Source organism: Taudactylus pleione, unplaced genomic scaffold (assembly GCF_031769625.1).
Source record: "Taudactylus pleione unplaced genomic scaffold, aTauple2 ptg000305l, whole genome shotgun sequence".
NCBI lineage: Eukaryota > Metazoa > Chordata > Amphibia > Anura > Myobatrachidae > Taudactylus > Taudactylus pleione.
Window position 1 is genome coordinate 1,310,882 of NW_028284706.1, and position 21,888 is coordinate 1,332,769.

Sequence of the window (21,888 nt, forward strand, 5' to 3'; positions counted from 1 at the left end):
GTTAGAGCCATGGAAAGCTGGGCTGATGGCTTAGAGGTGTCTCTGGACACTCACTCGTCACCTGACCAGGTGGAGTTAGTGGGTAACCTAAGAGATTCGGCCACTTATATTAATGAGGCGGCCTTAGATATCGGTCTCCTTGCTTCCAGGATCTCCTCGGCAGCAGTGGCGACTCGCCGCACCTTATGGTTGCGGTATAGGAAGGGGGATGCAGATTCAAAGCGGGGTTTGGAATGCTTGCCTTTTAATGGACAAGTCCTATTTGGACCTGATCTGGACAAAATTGTGGCCACTCTGGCGGCAGTTAAGTCTGCCTGTCTGCCATCGGCTTCGGCCCCATCAGGGTCGGGTTCTTCGTCCTTTCAGCCTTACAGAACCCAGGGTAAGTCCAGGGTACAGTCCTTTCTAAGACAGGCAGGTGCCAAGAGAACTGCAAAGAAACAGGCTTGGATTACCAGACGTCCTGCTCCCAAATCCGAAGATAAGCCTTCGGCCTGACTGGATGGGCCTCTCTTTGGGGGGACCCCAGAGTGGGAGGCCGACTTCTTCAATTCGCCCAATGCTGGCGTCTGACGATTGGGTAAGAGAAGTAGTTTCTCAGGGGTACGCCCTTTCCTTCCGGCGAAGGCCTCCCAACCAGTTTTTCACCAATGGTCTTCCGTCCACTCAGGACAAGGCCCTGGAGTTCAAAAAAGTATTGTGCGCTGTGCTCCAGGCTGGGGTCATAGTGCCGGTTCCTTTGTCTCAGAGGGGATTGGGGTATTACTCCAATCTTTTTCTGGTGCAGAAACCCAATGGGTCCTCCCAGCCAATACTCAATCTCAAATCCCTCAACAAACTTTGGTGGGTTCCTTGGTTCAGGATGGAGACCCTGCGTTTCATTTTGGCGATGGAGCCTGGGGATTTCATGGTGTCGCTGGATATTCAGGATGCTTACCTGCACATCCCTATTGCCTCAGCGCACCAGCGCTTCCTCAGGTTTGCAGTGGTCAACGACCATTTCCAGTTTCAGGCACTGCCTTTTGGTCTGGCCACGGCGCCTCGTGTGTTTACCAAAAGTTATGGCAGCTCACCTGCGTATGCAGGGGTTTCGCTTGTTACCCTATCTGGACGACCTCCTGCTGTTGGCAGAGTCTCCAGAGATACTTCAGCGCCATCTACAACTGACAGTCTCGGTGTTACAGACTCACGGCTGGCTGATAAATTGGAAGAAATCCTCCCTGGTTCCATCACATGGGATGCTCCATCTCGGAGCCCTGTTGGACTCTCAACATCAGAGGATCTTTGTAACAGAGGACAAGATCTCTGCGTTGCAGGCACAGATTTGCATTTGCCTGCAGAGTCGCCGGGTGTCTATTCACTCGGCGATGAGGTTTCTGGGTTCCATGGTGTCAATGTTCGACATGGTGGAGTTTGCCCAGCTACACTCCAGACCTCTGCAGAGGTTATTCCTCTCCAAGTGGAATGGGCTGCCCCACCGGTTACAGTCACAAACGATGGTGCTGTCACCGGAGGTACGTCGGTCTCTGGCCTGGTGGCTACAGACTGCTCACCTGAATCAGTGGCGCCCCTCTTGCATTGCGGACTGGGTCCTTCTGACGACGGACACCAGTCTCCGAGGCTGGGGAGCAGTAACGGGTCCTCACTTCTTCCAGGGAAGGTGGACGCCAGCAGAGGCTGCTTTTCCAATAAACATATTGGAACTTCGTGCAGTGTTCATGGCTCTCCAGCAAGCAAGACAGGTCCTGCACGGAAGACCGGTGCAGGTACAGTCAGACAACGCTACCAGGGTGGCTTACATAAACCGCCAAGGAGGGACCCGCAGCCAGGCGGCTCTGACAGAGGTGTCCCGCATTCTGGCTTGGGCGGAAGGAAATCTCCCTGCCATATCGACAGTGTTCATACCAGGAGCCCTGAACTGGGAAGCAGACTTTCTAAGCCGTCAAGACCGGCATCCAGGAGAGTCGTATCTTCACCAGGAGGTCCTGTATCAGCTAGTGGTGAACAGGTGGGGCCTTCCAGAGATGGATCTCATGGCCTCCCGACACAACAACAAGCTGCCGGTGTTCGAGTCAAGAACGAGAGACGCAAAGGCTTGTCTACTGGACGCCCTGTCGGTCAGGTGGACCTTACAGTATGCGTACCTCTTCCCTTCCTTCTCCCTTCTTCCTCGAGTGGTCCGAAAATTCAAGCAAGAAGGCGGCACGCTCCTGCTGATAGCTCCAGCGTAGCCCAGACGGCACTGGTACTCAGACCTTCGGAGTCTTTCAGTAGACACTCCGATGCTGTTGCCTCAACGTCCGGACCTGTTATCTCAGGGTCCTTGTCTTTATCCGGACCTGGATCGGCTGTCTTTGATGGCGTGGCTATTGAGACTGCCCTCTTGAGGTCCAGGGGTTTTTCCGGCTCTGTAGTGCAAGCCATGCTAAGAGCTCAGAAGCCTTCATCTGCAAGAATTTACCATCGTGTGTGGCATACTTTTCTTTCAGTGGTGTCGCCCTAGAGGCTATGCTCCTCGGGTGTTCCGGCTATCCAGAGTATTGGCTTTCCTACAGGCAGGCTTAGATCATGGTCTTCGCCTTGCTTCTCTGAAGGTGCAGGTGTCTGCCCTGTCAGTCTGATTTCATCATAGTATTGCTACGCTTCCTGATGTCCGCACCTTTATGCAAGGTGTACTACGTATTCAGCCTCCCTTTGTTCCACCTGTGGTGCTTGGGATATGTCTGTGGTCCTTAGGGCTCTTCAGGGACCGCCATTTGAACCACTGGGCTCAGTCGATTTGAAATGGCTTATGCTTAAGGCAGTTTTCCTTCTGGCCAATGCCTCGGCCAGAAGGGTCTCTGAATTGGGGGCTCTGTCATGTCGACCTCCATTTCTTATTTTTCATAGGAACAGGGCTGTGCTTCGCACCCGTCCTGGGTTTCTTCCGAAAGTGGTATCTAGTTTCCATATCAACAAGGAAATTGTTGTACCGGCCCTTAATTCACCGGATCTTTCGGTGGGTGAGGCCACCTTGGATGAGGTGCGGGCTTTGACGCTATGTCGACGACACCGCTTCTTTTCGGAAGTCGGACTCCTTGTTTGTCCTTTATGGCTTCCGGAAGAAGGGTTGGCCTGCCACTAAGCAAACGTTGGTAGGATGGATTCGCCAGCCTGTTTCTGAAGCTTATGCTCCTGAAGGTCTTCCCGTTCCATCTTCAGTCAGGGCTCATTCCACTAGGTATGTGGGTCCTTCGTGGGCAGCTTGACGTGGCGCCTTAGTGGTTCAGCTTTGTAAGGCAGCCATGTGGTCGACCATCTGTCTATACTTTTGTACGGTATTATGCTTTTGATACCTACGCCTCTCAGGATGCTTCCTTCGGGCGGCGGATTCATTAAAGTTGTATTGAAAAGTCAGAATTAAAGTCGTCACAAAGTATAATGCAGTGCTGTCGAGTCATAATAAAAATGATACTGTTTGTAAGTACAGCAAAAGTTGTGTAGGTGTATGTTGTGTTCTCCATCTATTTTTAAAGTATTTGTAACGCGTTTCCAAAGTATAAGAACAATCAGTTTTTTTTTTTTTAGTTTTTTTTTTTTTCAGGTTATTATTGAAATTTGCAGTTTAATGTTTCAATGTACTCTGAAATTTAAACATAGAAAAATAAATGGAGATAAACAAAATTGGTCAGATTATTTTCAATCTGACCAATTTTTTACTCCTCAAAGTAGGCACCTTTTTGTGGATTACGGGGTATATGTACTAAGCCGTGGAGAGAGAGAGAGAAAGTAACAACCAATCAGCCCCTAACACGGATGTAAAAATTTGCACACATGTATAGTACTTGTAGGTTTTTTTTGCTTTCACCCTTCTATCTAGTATGTCCCAAACCAGCTTAATGGGATTTAAGTCTGGAGACTGTGCTGGCCATTCCATGATTTAGAGTCCACAATCTTGTTGTTTTCCTCCAAAGGTTTTGACAGAACCTGGAGGTGTGTTAGGTTATTATCTTGCTGTATTATGGACCCTTGCCCAACTTGACATAAACCTGGGTGTATTGCCTGATCCTGCAATGTTTTTGTTCAGGGTGCCAGTCACTCTGTGCAAATTGCCAACTGGGGATCCAGAAAATGAGCCGCCGACCACCACGCTTAACATCCATGTTTAACAGTTGAGGGTCTACATACTAAGCTGTGTTAGGAGATAAAGTGAACGGTGATAAGGTACCAGCCAATCAGCTCCTAACTGCCATTTTTCAAACACAGCCAGTGACATGACAGGAACTGTTTGGCTGGTACCTTATCACCGTTCACTTTATCTCCTAACATAGCTTAGTAAATAGACCCCTTGGTGTTACAGGGTTTTTTTTTTTGTTTTTTTTCTTTACTAATCAGTGGCTTGTAAGAGCTGCCTCTTCCCCATTGTGTTTAAACCCATAATTTAAAAGGGCAATGCTATTAATAGCAAAATAAATACATGGGGTGTTTTTAAATTTCAGGCCTAAACATGCTGGGAACCAAAAGTTTCCGCTTAGTAAATAAACCCCACACACAGAGGAACCATCTTTTTGCCTATTTGACGTTGTACAAAAACACTGCGTGGTGAACCAAAGACTACTTTTGTTTCTCTGGCCCATACAACCTTCTTAGAGTCTCATTAGTCCACTGATGGTGTCTCCTGGCCCAGGCAGGCCTCTTTTTATTGCTACTGTACAGCTCTAAGTTCTTAACCCATTACTTCCATTGAAAAAAGGACTAGTTTTTTGCCACCATTGTATTACCACCTGCACATCATCAGATTTGAACAGTGTAGTGCAGATTTAATTTATTACTACTTAGGAGGTGGTGTGGAAGTGTAGATAGAAAAATGCTTGTATCTGGTCCACTAAAGATGGTGCCAATGCAGTAAAGTTGACTGCTAAATCACGTCTATTAATGGGGTGTATGTATGAAATGGTTGCATATAACAAAGGATTTTGTCTATTTTTCCGTCAACGTTATTTTTTTAAAACATTACATGGATATAGGATTCCTGACTTATGTATTATACTTTCATTGTGTACAAAGAGCATGATTTATGAGTGGAGATTATACCTCCACTGTTGTAAAGTGGCCAATATGTATTATCTGTGCTGATTGTTAACTTCCTCTTTTGTTAATCCTCATAGAATGCCGCTGGTCGCCCGCAGCATTGAGCCGCGCTTTCTGTGCCGGCAGAACATTCCAAATGTCCCCAGTGAACTGGAATGCATGACCAACCTCAGCTTGTCCAATGTCATCCGCCAGCTTGGAAGTCTGAGTGAGTGACATTGGTGGTGATGGTTTGAAATGGAGAGGATAAAATAAAAAAAGCAGTGGTTAATGGAGATTGTGGAGTCGAATAATGGTTGTCACCTGCTGGGGAAAAGATAAATGGTTATGTAATGTTGTTGCACAAGTTGAACAGCTAATCTGGAAAGTGTAAAATGTTGTTGTGTGTGTGTTTTTTTTTTTTTTTCAGGCTAAATGTAGAGTAAGGAGGGTTTCTAGCATTAGAGAGGTTCAAAAACCTCCTGTCAATACAGAAGCATTATATAGCTATCTGAAGTATTAAAAGTCCAGTCCAGAGGTTCCCAAACTCTACCTTTTACACTCCAGTTTTAAAGGATATCCATGCTTGAGTCCAGATGGCTAAATCAATATTCATGCTTGAGTCCAGATGGCTAAATTAATTTGACTGATAGTACTAATTAAGTCACCTGTGCTCAAGCATGGATATCCTTAAAACGTGGACTCCAATGGCGAAGTTTGAGAACCTCTGGTGTAGAGTTTTCTGGATTAGCGTTTCAACCTGCACTGAAAGTATGAGTAGTCACAAGAAAGAATGAAGCGGGTAAATAGGTTTGGAATAACGCATGCCAGGAACTTTCTGGAAACCGACTGTAATGGAAAAAAATATTGTGTTTAGAAAAAAAAAAGTGAATAATTTCCTTAATAGCCCTGTACTCTACCTTTTTCTTCAGTGCTTCACTACACTGGTCTCCCTTTTATGCTTCTACCACTTCATTTTACATGTGTGCTTTTAACTCCCTTGTAATAACACTTTTTCTCAGGTCGCTATGCAGAGGATATATTTGGAGAATTGTTCACTGAAGCGAGTCTGTTTGCTCAGCGTGTGGGAACACTGGGTGAGAGAGTGGAGAAGCTACAGGTCAAAGTGACCCAGCTGGATCCTAAAGAGGAGGAGGGTACGTATTTTGGGAAGATACCTGAATGTAACATGTGAATGTAGAAGCATCAGAGTTCCTATACCTATATTCATTAACCCCTTTAGCACCATGCTGCTCAGGTGATCATGAATATTAGCCAGTGATACATGAATTTAGCTTAAAATCTGCACTAATGTTCAGTCTCCAGGATAGTCATTGACAGGGCTTTTGCCCTTGTTTCCAGTTTCTCTACAGGGCATAAACACAAGAAAGGCATTCCACAGTAATACCTTGCAAGATCAGCAGATGTTTGTACGAGACTCTCTATCTGTTCCTGTCTGTGAAACGTATATCACATGTGACATGCCACCGCCACTCAACATCCTGTCTTCTTATAGGTAGGTGAGCGAGCAGGAAGGCTGTTTCACCTGTGTAGAGGTGTAATGTATGCATAAGTGAGCGCAAACTTTATATTCTGCTCCTGAACAACTCTTATGTCTTACAGGGATGATGGGAAAGAGGCCCTGAAGTTTTACACTGACCCTTCATATTTCTTTGACCTCTGGAAGGAAAAGATGTTGCAAGACACCAAGGATATCATGAAAGAAAAACGTAAACATAGGGTGAGAAAGCTGCAGCAGCTCCCGGTTATCCCCATAAAACTGCCCATACATGATGACTTTCAGAACCTCAGAAATTTGGTAGTTCGATCGTATAAAACCAGCTTAAGCACAAATCGCTAAGTGTAGGGGTCCAAAATGACCTGTACTCACAATCAACATCTGATTGCAATCAGACACAATTCAGCTCAAGTGGATCAGAGGTGCATCCGGTTGCTCGGAGCGAGTGCTCTGATTGGCATATATATTAATGCCTGAAGCGAAACCCAGTGGTAATATGCATAGTTTTATTTTAGGTGTGACTCTTTACCAGTCAAATGAAACTCTGCAGGCTTCTATATAGCTGAAGTGCCAGAGATAGTTTATTTTGTTGTCTCTCTGCTCTTAGGTTTGTGAGCTCTCTGACTTCTTTGCAGATTTAGGTATATGATCATTGATTAGTACGTTATTAAAGGGGAGATGTCCTGTAAGGTGAAAAAATTTGGAGATCAAATCATCACTGTAATATTCCGAGATGCAGTCAGACATGGTTGATTCATGTTCATCTTCATGTAGCATGCTATTTATTAACTTTCTTGAAATATACGAGTGCTTTACTATTCATTCTGGTATTTTGACATGCTGGTATCTGGACAATGGAATCTTAAATAGATCTTTCTTTTTCGGGTCCAAAGGAATTACCTTGGTATGTGGTTAGAGTGATCCAAGCACCAAACAATTAAAGCTTTAGCTCCCAGGATGCGCTGGGTCCTCATCCATATATACCCCACCCCTGGCTACAGGCACAATAGCAAAGGTACACGTTACCTTTTATTTACATACACACTAATTCTAAATGTAAAACAGCAACTACAAACTATTATACAGTATATACAGAATTGCCAGTAGTATTAGCTACTCTTTGGGGACCCCACACACACGTCCCTACAGCAGAGGCCCCTTTAGTGGTAGAAATGTGGACAGTTACTCCGTCTCGCTTATCAGCCTGGGCTGGTGAAAAATTCCCTTGTGAGAAGCTGCTGTATGACTCCACGCTTCTCAGGGGAATGGCTTCTCTGTCCGGCTAGTCTGGTCCATGGATTGCAGGCTGGCAGGATCTCCCGACTCCTGTGCCCAGCCCTGCCTGTGTCCTGCCACTCAGGCTAGGAACACTACTCCACCTCAGATTGCATTTTTCGTTCGCTCGCTCAGACATAGAGGCGTCAACAAACTGCAAAGAGCGAGCGCTCAATTTAAATAGCCGGCCCCTTATTTGGAACTTCCACACGCAAATAGCGTCCGGCTCAGAATCAGACCCTCACTTCCCAAAAACCCCTGCAGTTGACATTATGAAACCTCTGATTTTCCCACGGTTAGGTGTCACCTCTAAGCCCTAGTATTCGGTGTTTTATTAATTTCCAATACACAGTTCTGTCCACAGTGCGATGCGCACACACCCCATTTGCAATATAATGGGCCAAGTTCCACTGATACACAGAGTGAGCTGCCTCATCTGGACCCTCTCCTGATTACATGTCCTTCCTGCCCTTATAATCGGGGAACCAAGTGGCAGTCCGTACCTCTGGCAGTGGAGACCTGCCGGAGGTCGCTGTTGTGGGGAACCACGGACGACTGCTTCTCCCACTAGACCACCAGGGCATATAATTCTGGTGCCGAGGACAGTGGTGGTGGCCATGTAAAAGCCAGTGCGCCCAGTTGGTTCATACAGCCTAGGGGAGGTAGGCTCTCCCCTGGCAGCTCCTCCCCCAGCCCAGACATGAATCCACAGACTAGGTTTCCTGCATCTGGGTTCCTCCTCTCTGCCTCCCTGGTATATGAGATGCCCAGACACCACTTTCATGTGCTCTACTGTAGCTGCGAATCTCAGGAGGTTTGGTCAGTCTCCCTGTATACCTCTCCTTTGGTGGCCAGGTTCTACAGAGCTCAATATCCTAAGCTTCTGTGCTTTTTGTAGTTGACTAAGAGCCTATTTTGTGTGTGTGTATATGTGTGTGTGTGTATGTATATATGTGTATATATGTGTATGTGTATATATGTATGTATGTATATATATATATATATATATATATATATATATATATATATATATATATATATAATTTTTAAAGAACAGGAGCCAATGCACAAAAAGTACATATCGTATGCCTGGTGACCAATCATAACAGCCCCGGGCCCGACGGCCGTTTCCGTGTACAAACACCTCAATCGTGAGCACACGGAAGTAGTAAAGCAAGCTATGTAAGTAGTGAGAAGATGTGCCTAATCAACAGCGGGAATAAGTCTCGCCGTTATCCCATTGCTGCCGCGCCCACTCGGCAACACCAACGTGTCGATGGGTACCCAGCAGAACTTGCGGCGCTGCGTCGCCCGCACATCACCATGGAGACGCCAGGTCGTGCTGGGTCCAGCGCCCACTCAGGTCTCTCCGGCGGGATATGACGTAGGACCTCTGGCCAATCTCACACTAGTCCATAAAAAGCACATATAGTGTGTAAACACAATACGTCATCGTTAAGCAAAACGTGAATCACTTACATAATAGCATATGGAGGTCCATAATTATGACAGGTGAGCACAATCCCATCTGTCTGGCAGGCACCAATATTCCCACAAAAAAGTCATAAAAAAACACAACTGCGTAGAATAAATCAACCTAATAGCAATCAACAGTGTGAATAAAATAGAAAAGCATAACATACATAAATCCCCCCAAAAAACATTAGTGCACCAAAAAATATATACTAAATGGCAAAACTATCTTAATAAGCATATATCAACAAATTTCAAAAGAATATTGTTCCATATGTATAGCAGCCCGCAAGGATAGTACACATGGATAAAAAGAAGCATGTAGCCAATATTCAAAGAAAAACATTAAATGATAATTCCTTATTAAACCCTCCAGAGCGTAATGTCCCAAATCTATAAATGAGTTCACATTCTTTCTGCAGTAGTCTTTTACCACGGTCTCCCCCTCTTTTTAGATGGTTTAATTTGTACAAACGGCATAAAGCGAAAATCCTTGATGTTATGTCCGGTTTCATTAAAATGTCTCGCAACTGGTGGTGTGCTATGATCTACAGTAGAGAGAGCCTTTTTGATAGAGGAACGGTGCATGGCAATCCTTTCCTTAAGCATGCGAGTAGTTTTGCCAATATACATTTTATGGCATGGACATATAATCACATAGACCACATATTTACTCTCGCAATTAAGCCGAAACTGCAGTCCACTAATGGGGTGTAAAAAATTATCTCCAGTCAATAGAAACCTGCAGTAGACACATCCGCTACAGTGGAAGGCACCACTCTTAAGTGATAGCCAGTTATCATTCACAATGCCGAACTAATATCAGCATTGGTCACCGCTCCGTTTTATAGGCAAAAATGGGATTATTATGGCATGAATCCTTGAGGATAGGATCAGACTGAAGGATATGCCAGTGTTTTAAGACTGACTCCCTCATCCTGCCCGAGGATATGGAGTATGTAGTGGGAAAAATGAGCCGGGTTGGCTGAATGAGTCCATCCTTCGGCCTGAGTAAAGACTCCCTATTCAGGGAAAGATATTTAAGGATTGCTCCATCCACCTCATCCTGGTTGTAGCCACGTTGTACTAAATCAATCCCCATATTTTTAAGCGTCTGCTGAAGGTTCTCTCTCTTGGAAGTGATTCTCGCCGCTCGTATAAATTGTGAGAATGGTAGGCCTCGTTTAAGGGGCTTCGGATGAAAGCGATCTGCCAGAAGGACAGTGTTCAGGGCTGTCTGTTTTTTGTAAATGCTGATCTAAAAGTTCTGGTCAGTGATAGCTATTGTGACATCCGAAATGCTAAGAGATATATATATATATATATATATATATATATATATATATATATATATATATATATATATATATATGTGACTTATGTAAGTTCTGCTGTGTGTTACACTACCTTTTTTTATTTTTGAATAAGTTATAAATATCACTGCTATTTCTCCTCAACCCTCTGCTACAGGTGTGTGGGTTATTTTTGGGGGTGAACACTGTCGCATTGTATTGTATTGCATAACATTATATTTGTCTAAAGATAAGGAGAAGCAGGAAGCTAAAGCCCTGTGCTGGTTTCATATATGGCCTGTCAGGGTTTCATATATGGCCCCTCAGCGACCACACAATCCATCCTGTATGAAATCCTGTTATAAGGACCCACCACATCATTCCAGCCTACCAGCTCCTGGGCAGGAACCACCTTGGGCTCCTTTTCTCAGATTATGGCGCAGGTTGTGAACCGTTTATCTACACCCATGCCAACCCCTACTATGGGGTACCCTCAGCACCTACAACCTGCGATGTTCATGCCTCCTATGCATCCATCCTGAATGGATGTTTATGCCCACTCAAGCCAGAGTATGGCTCCGTCCCCTGCTGCATTTCAGCAAATGCTGCAAGCAGGCAGGCCGGTAGTACCTAAAACCACAAATCGGTCGGCTTCTTCCTATCAGTCCGTCCAGCCTGTAGATTCTGATGCATCTTCAGATGATTTGAAGAGGTACAGGGCTCCTCCCAGGAGTCTCTTAGGGGAGGAGGACCATCTAGCAGCAGTGGATGTTCCCTCCTTGATTAGGGCGGTCATAACTATTTTAAACATAGTGAAGAGCCAGAACCTAGGAAGGCTTCGGTGTTCAAGCGCCAGAGAGTCGTTAAGGCTGAGTTTCCCAAATCTGAGCAATTCTCTTAATTTATGGGGGAAGCATGGAGTTCTTCTTTGTAACATGGAATAGTCTATCAAGAGGTTACAGCTTTATACCCCTTCCCACTTGGCAAATGTGCTAAATGGGAAGTCCCGCCTACTGTGGATGCTCATGTGGCACATCTGGTTAAGAGCGCCACATTGCCCATACCATCTGCATCCTCCCTTAAGGATCCCACAGATAGAAGACTTGAGGCCTGTCTCCAAGGCGTTTTTTTCTCTTGTCAAGAGCTGATACCTGCCCTGCCATGGCTACAGCCTTGGTATCTAAAGCCATTGAAGAATAGACAGGGGCACTGGAAAATACTCTTCCAGAGGCTTCCAGGGAGCAGCTGACAATCGATTATCTCCTATATCAAGGAGGCAGGCTCCTATTTGGGGGAGGCGGCATTAGACGCCGGTGTTCTGGCTTCTAAGGCATCGGCTACCTCAGTTGTTGCTCGCAGAGCCCTATGGTTAAGGACCTGGAAAACAGATGCAGGTTCCAAGAAGGCTCTGGAATCCCTGCCGTTTAAGGGAGGCATACTGTTTGGCACAGAGTTTAATAAGATTGTGGCTACTCTGGCAGCTTCTAAAGCAACTTCAACGACTACCCCTAGATCTAGGCAGTCGTCATTTCGAGCCTTTCGCCCGCAAGGAAAAGCGAAAGAACAGTCTTCCTTTAGACAATCCAGGTCTCTTAGGAGACCGCAAACCAAGAGATCTTGGGCAATCAGACGTCCGGCTTCCATGTCAGACAACAAACAGTCAGCCTGATGGGGCAGGCCTCCCCCTGGGGAATCCCAGGGTGGAAGGCCGACGACTTCAGTTTTTGGATACCTTGTATCGGACAACAGACGCCTGGGTCCGAGAAGTGATCTCAAGGGTACGCCCTTACTTTCTGGAAAAGTCCCCCGCAAAGGTTTTTCTGCACAGCTCCTCCTTCGGAGTCTACCAAGGCCTTAGCCCTCCAGCAGGCCATTCGTTCCCTGCTGGGTTCAGGGGTGATAATCCCAGTTCCGTTGGATCAGCAAAGAAAGGGTTATTATTCTGATCTATTTTTGATCCAGAAGCCCAATGGGTCCCACCGGCCTATTCTGAATCTGAAAGGCCTCAACAGATTTATCCGGGTGCCCAAGTTCCGAATGGATGGATGGTCAATTGTTCGGCAATGGAGCCTGGGGATTTAATGGTGTCCTTGGACATTCAGGATGCGTATCCAGATGTGCCAATTACGCCTTTCCACCAAAGGTTTCTGTGGTTTGCTGTTCTGCAGCAATATTTCCAATTTCAGGCGCTGCCTTTTGGTTTGTCAACAGCCCCGCGGATCTTTACCAAAATAATGGCAGTAATGACGGCCTACCTCAGGCGTCGGAGTCAAAATACTGCCATACCTGGACGACCTCATGATATTTGCACAGTCTCCAGATGTATTACAACATAATCTCAGACTGGCTATTGCCTGCCTACACAGACACGGCTGGATCATAAATTGGAAAAAGTAATAGATTTCTCCAGTACAGCAGATGGTGCATTTAGGTGCACTCCTGGATTCTCTGGCACAAAGGATATTTCTGCCAGGAGACAAGATTTTGGCCCTTCAATTACGGGTTCGCAGATTTCTCTGCAATCAGACGGTGTCTATCCATTCAGCGATGTAGGTTTTGGGGTCCATGTGTCCACCTTCGACATGGTGGAATATGCTCAGTTCCACTGCAACAGCTGATCCTCTCCCGGTGAAGCAGGGAGTACCAATTAGTCACAGACGATCCGTCTTCTCCAGAGGTTCGGCATTCCCTCTCACGGTGGCTGCAGACGTCTCGTCTAAACAGGGGTCGCCCCTCCTGGATTACAGATTGGGTGCTCCTCACTACGGACGCCAGCCTCCGCGAATGGGGCGCAGTGACGGGTCATCACACCTTTCAGGGAAGATGGATTACCAAGGAGGGTCACCTTTCCATAAACATCCTGGAACTTCGTGCAGTATTCAGGGCACTCTTTCAAGCACAGTATATACTAAAGGACAGGCCTGTCCAGATACAGTCAGACAACGCGACCGCAGTAGCCTACCTCAACAATCAGGGAGGCATGCGAAGTCTGGCAGCCATGACTGAAGTGACAAACATTCTGGTCTGGGCAGAATGTCATCTTCCAGCAATCTCTGCAGTATTCATACCAGGAGTCCTCAACCGGGAAGCGGACTTCCAAAGTCGTCAGGATATACATGCCAGGGAATTGGCTCTTCATCCGGATGCCTTTCAGATCCTAGTGGACAAATGGGGACTACCAGAGGTAGACCTCAGGCCACACAACCACAAGGTCCTCGGGTACGGCTCCAGAACCAGGCATCCCTCAGACGTTTTTGTGGACACTAACAGTGAAGTGGGACTTCAACTAGCGTATCTTTTTCTTCTAATCTCCCTACTCCCAAGGGTCATCGGGAAATTCAAGCCAGAGGGTGGAACAGTAATACTGATAGCCCCTGCTTGGCCCTGATGCCATTGGTTCACCGACCTTCAGAGTCTCTCCATAGACACTCCATGGCTTCTTCCTCTAAGACCGGACCTGTTAACACAGGGTCCCTACCTGCATTCAGACCTTCCCCGTCTGTCTTTGACAGCGTGGCTCTTGAATCTTCCATCTTAAGAGCCAAGAGTTTTACTACTTCTGTAATTCAGACGATGCTTGGGGCACGGAAGCCTTCCTCTGCCCGCATCTATTACAGAATTTGGCACTCGTATTTCCAATGGTGTAGTCATAGAAAATATGATCCTGAAGTTTTTAGGGTCTCACGAGTGCTTGATTTTTCTATAGGCTGGGTTAGACCGGGGTCTCCGCCTGGCCACCCTGAGAGTTCGGGCATCCGCACTCTGGTTTCAGCGAAGGATCGCCCCGCTGACTGATGTTAGGACATTTTTATTTTATTTTTTTCAGGCTGTTCGGGAGAGTTCAGCCTCCCTTTGTCCCTCCGGTAACTCCGTGGGATTTGTCTTTTGGTCTCAGGGTTCTACAGGATCCTCCATATGAACCCCTGAAATCAGTAGACCTTAAGTGGTTGACAGCGAAGACCGTTTTTCTTCTTGCTATATCCTCTGCCCACAGGGTCTCTGATTTGGCAGCCCTTTCTAAACGCTCTTCCTTCTTGACTTTTCATCAGGAAAGAGCTGTTGTTCATACCAGGGCGGGTTACCTTCCTAAGGTAGTAGCCCGCTTTCATGTAAATGAAGAAATAGTGGTTCCAGTCTTCAGACCTCTCTGTAGGTGAAGCTTCTCCGGATTTGGTGCGTGCCCTACGTATCTACGTGGAACGTACCAACTCCTTTAGGAAATCGGATTCTCTTTTTGTGTTGTTTGGCTGTCATAAGCGAGGCTGGCCAGCTAACAAACAGACACTGGCTAGATGGCTTCGTATGACTATTTCTCAGGCTTACACAAGCTGATCTCTCTGTTCCAAACACCATGACGTGCCTTCTACTCGATCTGTGGGACCATCGTGGGCATTTCGTCGTGGTGCCCCTGCTGAACAGTTGTGCAAGGCAGCCATGTGATCTTCCATCCACACTTTTCTCAAATTTTACGCCTTTGCTATTTTGCCTCTCGGGATGCTTCCATTGGGCGCTGGATTCTCCTTTCTGCTAAATGGGGGCGTCCCCAGCCTTAAGGGAATTGCTTTGGGACATCCACAAGGTAATTCCTGTGGACTCTATGGAATCCGAAGAAGAAAATAAGAGTTATGGTATAACATACCTTTTTTGCTAACTCTTTTTTTCTTCAAGGTCCACAGGGCACCCACTCTAACGCACCTGGTGTTATTGGGTAATCCTTTTATTCTTTTGTATTTCAATGATTTCCCTCTTCTTAGGTTGTTTCTGGTGTACAATTGTCCTTCTCCTCTTTCCTTCTCCTACATTGAGCTTGGTAACAAACTGAGTGCCTGTAGCCAGGGGTGGGGTATATATGGAGATGGACCCAGCGTCCTGGGAGCTAAAGCTTGTAACTGTTTGGTGCCTGGATCACTCCAACCAGGTAATTCCTGTGGACCCTATGGACCTCGAAGAAAAAGAGTTAACAAAGGTATATTATACCATAACATTTTTTATGGTATATGTTTAGAGACTATTAAGGAAATAGTTTTAAAATAAATGGTTGATTATTGTCAATTGTCAAAAACCTCCAACGGGAAAGAGTTTGAAAACTTTGCGCAGTGGTGGTTGCGTAGCTACTGTACAGAAGAGCTCTTTTAGAATTAAGAAGGGAGGCAGCAGCAGTGTCTTTACCAGTATACCTCCATAAATTGCCACCAGGAACATGGACAACCAATTCATTGCCATTCATAGGTTGAAGCTACAAACCTACCATACTTATACATTTTTACAGAGAGAAAAGAAAGATAACCCCAACCGTGGCAATGTGAATCCTCGTAAGATCCGCACACGGAAAGATGAATGGGAAAAGAAGAAGATGGGGCAGGAATTTGTGGATGCTGAAGCGAAACAGCAGAATGCCGGGTATGAACTTATATATTTATAAAGACTTGGTCTACTAGACTATATGGTTAATAGTACACCTATATAAGATGCAGAGTTATTGTAGTATATTTTGTTTTGAGTAATAAAGAAATTTGTTTAACTTTGTGCACCTCAGGTTCCAAGTAAATCAAAATGGATCCATCAGTCCCATGGATGGGGGAGATATATTTCAATATCTTCCTCCACCTCCAAATGAAGACATATCAATCCCACCTCCAGCTCCTGAGGACTTTCTGCCACCTCCTCCCATGGAATTCAGGTAACAGTCATTAAAATGATGTAAGCTTTTTATATTAAGCCATGTTTCTTTTGCATTGATACTGAGACACAAACTCTAAAAGTAATGCATATATACTATAATACTAAAGTGGTCATATTGTTAAAGACATTGGTCTATCATTTTCAGACCTTCATAAATTGTAAATATTAAGGGTACAGGAGTAAAAAACAAATCCTTGCTGGCCTCAATAATGACAATCTGTCGCCCCCTAATCTTCTCTTCTAATAATAACTACAGACACTTGTTCAAGTAGGAAAGGTATCCAATTCATTATTAAATTTTTAGTGAATTTGCCATTGCCACCTCATATGATAAGAAATGTCACAGCGTAACCAGCCTTACAGTAAGGAACTATGCAAATGGAAAAACTTTCTTACTTCTATTCACAAATTGATAAACCCTGGCCCTCTGCTTCCTTTAATGGTCATGTAAATCCTGAAACCTTCCAAAGCATTAAAGTGTCATGATTGAATGTTGTCTTACCCCTTTGGGAGGGGAGGGCATGGAAGTTTTATTTTATTTTTTTCCCTGAGGACCTGTGTTTCTGGACCATGATTCATAACTGGTAATGTATGGACGCAAATGACATTCAACCATATGGTCCCAAGCTCTGGAAAACGGACAAAAGTGATTGTTAACAATTGGGTAAATTAATTTAATTGCTCCCATACATTACCAGATTTGCATCCAACCAGCCAGATTGAAAAGATGTCTGACAGATAATTGTATAGTGCATGCCCAGCATAACTCATTCTAGTGGCACCCGTTTCAGATAGCCATGTTGATTCTTCATGACCTCACTGCTTTCACATATAAAAGAAATATATGACCTTGTTTCTACATCCGGGTCCATAGGGTATCCCCAGGATACCTTGGGGGGGTATAGGTGATGACGTCAGGCATCGGGCACCATAGAGTTAAGTTTTCAGCCTCCCAATATGCACTAGGGTCTCCCTCCTAAACCCCGCCCCCGAGCCAAGGCATCCCAGTTTCGTTGGTGCCCGGCTCGGAGTCGGAGCACATGTTTAGAGGGGGGCTAAGAATAGCCCCTGAAGTTTCTTCAAGGCAGCTGTGGCTGCACATCTGGAAGTACAGCATGGACAGTCACTGCTGACGTCCATGACGTCTCCCCTACACCCCGCCGGTACTGATCCGGGGATGCTGGTAAGTATCTGGGGTCACGGCTAGCGGTGACCCCAGATGCTTCGGACCATGGCCGGATTCAAGGGGAGCAGGTAAGCAGCAGGGGTCCCGCGGTGGGTCCCTGCTGAGAACATGGTCCACAGTCCCCAGGCAGGGGGCTCCCTGGGGACTGGCTGCAGCGTGGAGCCAGGTACTAACCTGTGCTTCCACTTTCCCCCTGGGACAGCAGGCAGCAGCTGAACGGCAAGCGCTGCGGCGTCCCAGGGATTAATTGCATGCCAGGGGAGCGCGCCTTCCCTGTATACAGCCGGCGCCTCCCCCGCTGCACACAGCCCTCTCTGCGCTGCCGATTGGTTGTGTGGCAGCGCTCCTCCCCCAGGCCGGCCTCCTCTCTGTTCCTCGGTGGCCATCTTTGCAGAGGTCCCCCGGCATACCTCTCCTCTGGGTCTCCCGGCATACCTCTCCTCCGTTGGCTTAAGGTCAGTGTATGCAGCGCTGTGTCCTACCAGACTCTGTGTAGTTGAGAAACGGCGCTGATAGTGCAGGGTATTGATTCTTCTGCATTGTATGTGACTTCTGCTAGCGCTGCTGCCTGTACTTTCACTTTCTACTGTCAGCCATTTTACTGTCCCTGCTCTTACTCTGCTAAAGCCCTTGCGGTGCGGTGATTGCAGTGTGTTTCTCCCACTATACTAACAAGTATCAGTGAGAGGGGTCACATACTTACCATCATGTCTGAGAGTGAATTTCCTCTCCAGCTTATGTGTACTAAGTGCAATTTACCAATAGCGGCGGATGAGGGTAACGTGACAGTGTTATTTATTGGCGCGGCCAATTACTGTCACTGCTCCGGTACAGGAACCTCTCTGGGCTTGTTTCGTTAAGGCGCTTACAACCTTAGTGGGCCAGTAAGCTCCGCCACCTGCGTTTTCCCAGATGGGATTGTCCCAGCAGTCAGGGGTGTCGTAACCCATGCAGGGTTTCCCGAGACAACTGATGGTACCCCACAGTCTCCCTATTTCCCCTCCCCAGGTTTCACAGGAGCCTACGTGGGTTAATTCTCTGACAAATTCAGTACAGCATTTGTCGGAGGTGTTACAAGGGGAGTCTGTGTTGCGGCCACATAAGCGGCCTGTGGCGTCTGTCTGCTCCTTATGAGGATGACGACGTGGCGTCCGATGATGGGGAGATTCTGGATCTATCTGACCAGGAACCTCTTCGTACTAAAGAGTCGGACACTAAGTCAAAGGTTTATATTCCTGGCCTTATTCGGGCAGTCCGCAAGGCTTTAGTTACTGAGGATGATGATCCTCCGGTGTTCAAATCCAAACATGCCTTTTTCAAGGATGTTAAGGGTGACGCCACAGTGTTTCCTCTATCTGGTCAGTTAGTAGACCATTTAGAGGAGGCGTGGAAACACCCCGGAAAACGGTATCAGCCTCAGAGGCGCTTAGCTGTGGCTTATCCGTTTGCTGACAATTATTTTTCTAAGTGGGAATCCCCTCCACAGGTGGATTCTCATGTGATACGCCTAGTCAGAAGTGCCACTTTGCCCATGCCTTCCATGTCCTCCTTGAAGGATGCTACGGACCGCAAGGTGGAAATCTGCCTAAAGTCCATTTATTCCCTTGCGGGGGGGGTGTCCAGACCGGCTATGGCCGTGTGTTGGGTAGCCAGAGCTCTGGAGCGCTGGGATGATAGTTTGGAAGTGTCTTTGGATTCTGACTGTTCGGCTGAACAGGCAGATTTGGTTGGCAATCTCCGTGATTCGGCCACTTACATCAATGAAGCGGCCTTGGATATCAGTATCCTCACCTCTAGGATTTCTTCTGCAGCTGTTGCTGCTCGTCGCACCTTATGGTTGCGATCTTGGAAAGCGGACGCTGATTCCAAAAAGGGCTTAGAAGGTTTGCCTTTTAATGGAGAAGTCCTATTTGGTCCGGATCTGAACAAAATTGTAGCTACGCTGGCAGCAGCCAAATCTGCATGTCTCCCGTCTGCTGCGGTCCCTTCAAGTTCTGGTACGTCGTCCTTTCGGCCTTACAGGGCCCAGGGTAGGCCTAAAGCACAGTCTTTTCCCCGACAGGCTGGGCCCAAGAAATCGGCCAAGCCCAGGAAACAGGCCTGGAGTACCAGACGTCCGGCCCCTAAGTCAGATGACAAACCTGCGGCCTGACGGTCGGGGCCTCCCTTTGGGGGATCATAAAGTGGGAGGCCGTCTGCTTCAGTTCGCCCAGTGTTGGTCGATAACTACGACAGACAATTGGATTCACGAGGTAGTTTCTCACGGGTATGCCCTCTCCTTTCGACACAGGCTCCCATCCCAGTTCTTCAACACAGGCCTTCCATTAGACCGGAACAAAGCCTTGGAACTGCGGAAGGTTTTGCACACTATGCTCCAGGCTGGAGTTATAGTGCCTCTTCCATTCTCCCAGAGGGGCCAGGGTTTTTATTCCAATCTATTTTTGGTGCAGAAAACCAATGGGTCGTACCGTCCAATACTCAACCTCAAGGCCCTCAACAAGTCCTTGAGGGTGCCTCGGTTTCGGATGGAGACCCTACGGTCTATCATTCTGGCGCTGGAACCTGGGGATTACATGGTGTCATTGGACATCCAGGACGCTTACCTGCATGTCCCTATTCTTTTGCACCATCAGCAATTCCTCAGGTTTGCAATCCGTAACGATCACTTTCAGTTCCGGGCGCTGCCTTTTGGCCTGGCGACAGCACCACAAGTGTTCACCAAGGTCATGGTGGTCATGGCGGCTCACCTGCGGATGCAGGGAGTCCGAATGTTACTGTATCTGGACAACCTTCTGTTGTTGGCAGGGTCTCCAGAGCTCCTTCTACGCCATGTGGACCTGACGATTGCAGTGCTGCAATGTCACGGCTGGTTGACAAACTGGCAGAAGTCCACCCTGACCCCGTCTCAGAGGATCCTGCACCTCGGGGCCTTGTTGGACTCCAGGCAGCAGCGGATCTTTGTGACGGTGGAAAAGATCTCTGCTTTGCAGTTGAGGGTGCGTAGTTGTCTACAGTGTCGCCGAGTGTCTCTGCACTCGGCGATGAGGTTGCTGGGCTCCATGGTGTCAGTATTCGACATGGTGGAATATGCCCAGTTTCACTCCAGACCTCTGCAGCAATTGATCCTGTCCAAATCTAAGACCCCACCTGGTGGACAGGTGGGGTCTTCCAGAGATGGACCTCATGGCGTCCCAGCACAACAACAAGTTGCCGGTGTACGGGTCTTGAACAAGAGAAGAAAAGGCGTCTCTGGTGGATGCTCTGTCCGTCCAGTGGACGTTCCAGTTTGCCTATCTCTTTCCTCCGTTTTCCCTTCTTCCGCGGGTAATCCGGAAATTCAAACAGGAAGGGGGTACACTCCTGTTGATAGCTCCCGAGTGGCCCAGGCGGCACTGGTTCTCGGGCCTCCAGAGTGTCTGTGGACATTCCTCTGCGTTTGCCGCTGCGACCGGACCTGCTATCACAGGGTTTTTGTCTTCACCCGGACCTGGCTCGGCTGTCTTTGACGGCGTGGCTGTTGAGACGGCCATGTTGAGGTCCAGAGGGTTTTCCGACTCTGTGGTGCAAACCATGCTAAGAGCTCGGAAGCCATCCTCTGCAAGAATCTACCATCGTGTGTGACATTCTTCCAGTGGTGTCGACCTAAAGGTTATGCCCGTCGGAAGTTCCGCCTGTCTAGAGTGTTGGCTTTCCTACAGGCGGGCCTAGACCATGGGCTTCGCCTTGCTTCCCTGAAAGTGCAGGTGTCTGCCCTGTCAGTCTGGTTCCATCGTAGGATTGCTGCGCTCCCTGATGTGCGCACCTTTATGCAGGGTGTTCTTCGCATTCAGCCACCTTTTGTTCCACCGGTGGCTCCTTGGGATTTGGCTGTGGTCCTGAGAGCTCTCCAGGGACCGCCGTTTGAACCACTGGGCTCAGTGGACCTTAAATGGCTGACAGCTAAAACAATATTCCTTCTGGCCATTGCTTCGGCCAGACGTGTTTCTGACTTAGGGGCTCTCTCCTGTAGACCCCATTTTCTGATTTTTCATAGGAACAGGGCGGTGCTGCGCACTCGTCCTGGATTCCTTCCTAAAGTGGCTTCAAGTTTCCACATCAACGAGGAAATCGTTGTGCCGGCTTTTAACTCACCTGATCTTTCAATGGGTGAGGCCACTTTGGACGTTGTGCGGGCCTTAAGGATTTATGTTGACCGCACTTCTTCTTTTAGGAAGTCGGACGCCTTGTTTGTCCTCTATGGCTTCCGTAAAAAGGGTTGGCCTGCTTCAAAGCAAACTTTGGCAGGTTGGATTCGTATGGCTATTTCAGAAGCTTATCTTCATGAAGGCCTTCCGGTTCCATCCTCTGTGAGGGCACATTCCACTAGGTCTGTGGGTCCTTCGTGGGCAGCTCGACGTGGTGCCTCTGCAGTC

The 21,888-nt window shown here is 47.3% G+C and overlaps 1 protein-coding gene across 1 annotated transcript in view; it reads left to right on the forward strand.

Annotated features, from left to right (window-relative positions):
* WASF2 (WASP family member 2) overlaps positions 1-21,888 on the forward strand; it is a 55,373-nt gene that overhangs the window by 27,685 nt on the left and 5,800 nt on the right. The window contains exons 2-7 of the mRNA XM_088442179.1: positions 5,148-5,278; positions 6,072-6,206; positions 6,412-6,565; positions 6,673-6,790; positions 15,878-16,008; positions 16,145-16,288. Coding sequence (XP_088298305.1) covers positions 5,149-5,278; positions 6,072-6,206; positions 6,412-6,565; positions 6,673-6,790; positions 15,878-16,008; positions 16,145-16,288 — 812 coding nt within the window. The 5' untranslated portion in view covers position 5,148. The remainder of the gene's footprint in view (positions 1-5,147; positions 5,279-6,071; positions 6,207-6,411; positions 6,566-6,672; positions 6,791-15,877; positions 16,009-16,144; positions 16,289-21,888) is intronic.